The sequence below is a fragment of the Prinia subflava genome, chromosome 4, assembly GCF_021018805.1.
Source record: "Prinia subflava isolate CZ2003 ecotype Zambia chromosome 4, Cam_Psub_1.2, whole genome shotgun sequence".
NCBI lineage: Eukaryota > Metazoa > Chordata > Aves > Passeriformes > Cisticolidae > Prinia > Prinia subflava.
Window position 1 is genome coordinate 25,034,116 of NC_086250.1, and position 6,777 is coordinate 25,040,892.

The 6,777-nt window shown below is 42.4% G+C and overlaps 1 protein-coding gene across 11 annotated transcripts in view; it reads right to left on the reverse strand.

The window, feature by feature from the left end:
• Positions 1-1,986, reverse strand: part of ATF7IP (activating transcription factor 7 interacting protein) — an 80,122-nt gene extending 78,136 nt beyond the window's left edge. For 2 of the 11 annotated variants that reach the window (XM_063396130.1, XM_063396121.1), the window contains exons 1-2: positions 1,717-1,838; positions 138-239 (exon numbers count right to left, since the gene is read on the reverse strand). Coding sequence is in view for 4 of the 11 variants with exons in the window: in XM_063396121.1 (XP_063252191.1) it covers positions 138-147 (10 nt within the window). In the remaining 7 variants the exon portion in view is untranslated. Of the gene's footprint in view, positions 1-137; positions 240-1,499; positions 1,660-1,716 lie in introns of those variants that run through there. The other 9 variants (XM_063396125.1, XM_063396120.1, XM_063396122.1 and 6 more) reach the window with 6 other exon arrangements.
• Between the last annotated feature and the right edge of the window lie 4,791 nt (positions 1,987-6,777).

The following is a 6,777-nucleotide window of genomic DNA, read 5'->3' on the forward strand; positions in this document are numbered from 1 at the left end:
AATAAATAGCGGGTGCAGTTACTACGATTCATGAATTGCACAAATCCTTATGCAGTTATTAGCAAATTCATTTTGTGATTGGCCTGACAACAACCATTAGCCCCATTTCATAGATCTGAAACTGAGAAATTACCTACCCAAGATCATGTATCAAGCAGTGCTTTTTGTGTTTGGTTTCTTCCCCTCCAATGAATTCTTAGTATCTGTGGCAATACTCTCTTTCATACCTTCCTGCAGGACTGCAAAAACCAGCACCTAATTAGAAACCACTTTTTTTTAGATTGATAGCTGATGGTTGTGTACAGATTTCATATTTAACTTAACTCCACATTTAAGCAGAGATTAAGCATGCTCTTCACGCTTCTGCTTTTGAAAATATAAATGTATTATGAACTGTAACAAGTGCAAGTATGTATTTTAACTTCCAAAAGAGAGACAAACAGCATGCTTGTAAAATATACTGATCTTGCAAAATTAGGTTTTGATAAACTTATTTATAGTAATACTGCATCTCTTTGTATAGTTTGGGATATTAAACAAACATATCTATTAACATGCTCTTACTTCTGCTAGTTAGAGAGGTAAATGCCTAGATGTGTAATTGACATTTTTCTGTGACTAAAGCCTGCATTTTTAAGCTCCGTGACTGCTTCCTAGAACAGCAGAGCTGTTCACCCCTTTATTTTAAGAAAGTACTTTTCCATCAACACTTCCATCCAATATTTCCAGTAAGTCTGTCTACAGTAAGGGTCACAGTCATGTGACACTACGTAAAATTATTTAAAGATTACTGTTAAGCAACAGAATATCCTACTATCAGCATTTCCACTGAGTATCTGCCAATGACTGCGAGATCCAGGAAGAGAAAGATCGACTTGCTAGAAGAACAAACAGGGTGGGGCTACACCTCTGCCAGGGTGCCTAATTAACGAGTAAAGCACTTAACTGAAAAGTTTTGCTATTTTAAATATTTCAGTTTAAGGAAGATTAGAGGTTCGAATGTACCTTCTTGAACTTAGCACATGGCTTCAACCCTTGTACCATGCTGCCTGATGTGTGTGGCCATGACACCTCGAGGAGTCGCTTGGGCCTTGTTTACTGGTGGCATCACACGAGTAAGCACAACTCGGCCTTCTCTATTCCCATACAGAAAGTGTTTGGTTTCCAATGAACAAGCGTATCCATAGAGTAGAGAAAATATGCCCTGGTGCCTACCAGTGTAGGACCACCACCAACAGTTTCCTCGTTGCTTCCAGAGTCCATGAGCTGCGATGTCCCACGCCCGCCGCGCTGGCGCAGCCCTTCCCGGCGGCGCACAGCACCACCCAGGCCACGCCACCCCATTTCCGGCATGGAGCGAAGAAACGCTCTCGAGGCGCCAGGCGCGCCCCTGTCCCACCCATACACGCGCCGTCACCTCGCCTCGCCCAGGCCGCGCGAGGCGGGTCGCGCCAGGCGGGTGCCCGGTGCTGCCCGGTGCGCGCCCCCGTCAGACCTACCTCTGCCTGCGCCGCCACCGCCGCCGCGCGAGAGCAACGGGGACGCGCACGCGCGCCACCGCCACTGCACTGGAGCCAGGTCACGTGCTCCCATGCATGCGCGTGTACACAGCTGCAGCTTCCCGGCGCATGCGCACATTTGCTCCAGCCGCCGCCGCGGGGAGCAGCGAGCACTGCTGCTGCCGTGCCCTGCCCGCCCGCTCCCGCCCCGTGGTACCTGTGCCCTCGCGTCCCGCGGCAGCTCCTACCCCAGCGGCCGCCGCCGGTGACGCCGCTGCTGCCGTGGATTCAAACCGGGAACCCGCTCTAGGCGCGAACGCCGCCTCCCCGCGTCGCACGCGCCGGGCCGCTATGCAAATGACCTCTGTGTCTCCTCCCCATCTAGGCTGGCTCCGCCCCCTCAGTGGGCACAGGGGCCGGCAGTGGGGGTCTGCTCCGGAACCGGCCAATCGCAGGGCCGGCCATCTTAGTGGCATGCAAATAAAGCTCCCGTGATATTTAAATAAGCAGTGGCCCCGCCCCTTGGCGCGCAGCCGTGCAAGGTTAGGCTCAGTAAGCACCGGGGCGCGCTGCGGCTGCTGCCGCTAGGGGGCGCCGTGGCTCACCGAGGGGCGGTGCCAGGAGCAGCTGGCCCAACCTTCCTTCCTGCCTTCCACCCTTTCCGCCCGCAGCCTCGCGCCACAGGAGGTCCAGGCTGCGTGGCCTTGCAGCCTGTCTGACACTTTCGAAAGCCTGCCGGAAATCTACCAGGCTGCATTATCAGTGACCTGCATTGCTCGCTGCTCGTCCCTTATCACATCTTGTATCCCACTTCTGGGCTAGGGCTGTGCCTGACCAAAGGCCAGAGGATTTGGAGTTGTTTAATAACCAGCATTGAGGTTCAAGAGTGCCAAGAAACCAAAGAGTGCCTGTTGGCTCTGCTTTTAGATGAATCTGAAGCACTTGGCTTATCTTGGGTGAGCTTCAGGTCAAAACTTCAAGTTGCCATTTCCCATCCACCCTTCATTTCTGCCTCATGCACAGGGAAGAAAGACACATGGCCTGCTTTGACATAAGCTACAACTTGGTGCTTTTTGTACCACAGCCAGAGGTAGAACTGACCAGCAGCTGGTGTGTCCCAGGGGTCAGGTCTAGCAGAGAGACCCATGGCTGTGTCTTCAGGTACACAGGAAACCATGAGAGCATAGAAGGGCATGTGTAGACTTCCCAACAGAAGTACCAGTCACCTACTAACCTGGTAGTGAAGAATCCTATTCTCTCTTTGTTAAGGCAAATAAAGGTCATGTTTTTCCTACTGAAGATGTGAAAAGCAGTGCTGAGATTTGTTTTCTTGAAAAGCAAGCTAATTATGAATAAAATTTCTGTCCCTCATACATGGATCAGGCTGACCAATAGGTTTCTCTATGCATATATGTCATGGAACAGTATCTATGACACAGCCATTGTAAAAGTCCTGTCAAGTGTCCTTGGTGGATTGGGTAAGGAAACTTTCCTGTCTGACTATTCAAGAACCACTCTAGCAGTCACACTCACACCACCAAAGCTGGGACTGAAGCTGCTTCGCACCACCAGGTCCAGCAACTCATGGGTGCCCCACTTTACTCCCTACCCTCACCACACTCAGACCAGGTTTCCTTATTGGTTTGATCCCAAGTTTCCCATAACAGAGTCTCTGACATCTGGATCCTTAAAATAATTAAATCACAGTGCAACAACAGAGTAAGAGATCAAGTTTGTGCCTTGGAGGAGGGACTCTGCACAAAAGAAGCCCTGGGCTTTTATACCCTCACAGTCTATGAGCACTATAGTCTGAGGTCTTCCACCTTAGTCCTTGGCTCCTGCCATGTCTCTGAGTGTCCCGATTACCTGGCCAATGCCACAGGCCCGTTGCTTCCATTGTTGTGCAAATGGTTGCCACCAGTTCACAGCCTCTTGCCCGTCTGTGGCTCCTGCCACCCAGAGCTCAATCTGCACGTGCACTGCAGCTACACACTGAGCTACCTGCACTGAAGGTATTCCTCAACAGATTGAGGGGCAGTGTTTTAGGGTTCCGCCATTCCCAGTGGTTTGCGTGATCTCTCTGCTACATGTTTCCATTGCACGGCCAAGACAGAACAAGAAAATGTATATATGTGCCCATAAATTTGTACACATCTGCAACAGGGTTTTAAGAAGGAATACTAGCCGGGAACTTGAACAGCTGAAACAAGAACATGCATCTTCCTCAGCTGTCTTTGCTACAGGCATGACAGTTTCTAAGATGAAGTGTATCTGAAACCTGTAACAATATTGTCTTAAACTTTCATAGCTAGCATTGTTGAGCTACAGTGCAATAGTGGAATGTTTTGTCTTGAAAAAGGGATACTTGAATTTGAAGTTTAGTCTTCTGAGCTTTTGTGCAGTCAGAGGACAAGGCATTTCAGAAAGAAGCAGCCAGAACTGCCCAGAAGTGGGCGGTTCCTAGCCATGCCTGTTGTTTGACTTGTAAATTCACTTCTTGTGAGCACTTTTGCAGGGTCCTTGCATATAAATCCTTTGGGAGTCAATCAGGAGTGAATGCTTTGTGGCTAAAAGATGACTTTCCAGAAGACTGTGAATCTCTTGAATCTCTATCATGTCTTCGAACAACAACTGGTGTTACTCCTAACTTAATTTAGTATGGAAGCCATTACAGCAATTTTGCAGTAGTTTTGGTTCAATGCAGTACAATTCATGTAGTAAAGAGAGAGTTAAGAATGAGAGCTGGCACCAATCTTTTTTCTCTGGCAACCAGGACCCAAGAGAACGGCATGAAGAGGAATCAGGGGAGTGGTATTAATGTAGCTGTTATAGCAAGTAAGTGCCCTGCTATGGCATTTAAGATACCAGTAGTGGTAGTAGGACTGTATTCTTAAATTTGAAGAACAAATAATATTTGAATTGCAAGATTAGGAATTTGAGGAAAAGAAAGACCAGATTTTTGTCAACTGCTCTTCCTATGACTGGTCATAAATTTGAAAAAGCAATAGTATCAGTTTATATTGTTCAGCATCTTTGCAAGAAGAAAATTAAAATTTAAAAATTTCAGAAAAACACAACTTCCTCAACTTGTCTCTATTTGCAAAATGTGAGGGTTTTGCTGTAAAAGGAATGTGCAAAGCAAACAGTACACTGGAATTAAATTAACAAGATACAAAATTTTAACACCATGGAAAAGTAGATATCCATGTAGTTTCCCGTCTGATTACTGTGTCGACGTGTTCAAGCACTGCAATGATAAACACAGAGGAAAAATATATTCCAATGCACTTTACAAAAATACTATTAAACAGTGAGTATCTTATGTTCAACAGAGAATTTCTTCTTGATTTCCAATTCTCCCATTAACTTAAGGCTTAAAGTCTGCATACAATATTTAATTTTCTTATTCCAGGTAGTGTTATAGGAGATATTTCAACCTATCAATGACATATCACTAGAAAGCTGATTACATGGTCCTTGTCTCTTTATGTCAGATTGTGTTAGAAGTGTGATAGTAACATCATGAATATTTTCAAAATATTAACTCCCCACATATGATTTAATAATGACTACTGGAGACATTGCAGGGTCACAGTGGGAATGCTAAAAGGAAGAAAGGAAAGTGACGTGTGAAGAAAAGTATAGTTTCAATATGAAAAAGCACTTTTATATAAAGACAATTGCTGATTTTTAATAAAAACAAAATACAATTATAAATATTTAGCAAGAGGGAAAAGGTAATTTTATTGGTACACGTTATTTTTAAATAATTACTGGAAAATGTGTATTTAAAGACATCACCTTGCTAAATGCATGACACTTTTGAGACAGTAAGATTTACATTAATTGTTTTTTGATAAATCATTAGATTAGTCAGTATTTCTTACATATTAATTGCCTAATAGGGTGGAATGATTAAAACTTACCTGATTGTAAAAAAATTCCTACACAGGTCAAAAGAAACACCATAATACCAGAAAGGAATTTTACTAACAGAAATATTTCTGGTAAGAAAAAAGAAATACATATCTGACAACCTGGCCTGTGATTTAGCAGTATTAGGTTAATGGTTCAACTAGCTGATCATAGAGGTCTTTTCCAACCTTAACATGTCTATGATTTCAGTCTTCAAGAATTTCACTATGAAGGCTGAAAATGTCACTGGTAAAGGAATTGCATGTTAACTTTCTGGTGAAGAAAACCAGAAGGCTTTTAAAATTACTTTTTCTTACAAAGGCTTTTTTTTTTTTTTTTTTAATACAGAAACCTTAAGTACATCTATGAAATTATGTTAAGACATTGAATAAATCTTTTAAAGATATTAAATTTACAGTATAAGAACAAAGAGCAGAAACCTGGAGACTATAACCAAAATACTTGAGAAAATTTTTCTGTAATGAATTAAAGCTAATTAAGGCATTTGCATTTAGGTTACTTTTCACAGTAGATTAAGTATCTTCCTGTAATGTAAATTTTGTAAAATATACTATTATTATCTATTATCTTCAAGGATAATCAGAGGATTTGGGGAAATTTCCTAAATCTTCTTTGTTCTTCTCTGATTTTATGTTAGTTTTAAAAAATAAATTTTACTAATTATGAAGTAAATATTCTCCTGCTCAGCTGTTTTGTCATCAAACTTTGTTGTGACTTTGGTGTAGTAACTAACTAATTTGCTGAGCAGACATAATTAGTTTAAACACCTACCAGTCGTTTTTTCCTTCGAGCTGTCCTCTCTCACTTCACTACTTCTGCCTCCACCATAACAAACTATATCTAACTTAATTTCTGGTTTCAATAAGAAAACCTTATTTTTAGCAGCAATATTTGTATAGTTCAGTGGTAAGTGCAGAGTCCAACTAGTGACAAAAACATGTTTTTGCAGGTTGTTAAATTTGTTCTGCTAAACTATCTGTATTTTGAGATACAGGGAAGTATATCTAAATTTTTATGCTTAGGATCTAGTAAAGAGTCTATCAGACTTCGAAAGAAAAAGTAATTTTAACAAAATGTAATGTGATTGACAACTAAATTTATTAAATGAAGATCCTTTCCAAAAGGATCTAAAAATAAAGTCAATTCTTAGCACCAATCAGGAACAAATTTTGGAAAGAACCGCTTGTCTACTATTGTCTCATTTGATATGAGAAAATTGGGAAGCCTAGTTGTAAAAACAGTACTTGATTTACAGGATATAATCACTAGAAGTATTCATGAGGTGGCCATGAAATAAGCTGGTTGCCATTAAGTGCATTGACTGAAATTTAGTTACTGAACA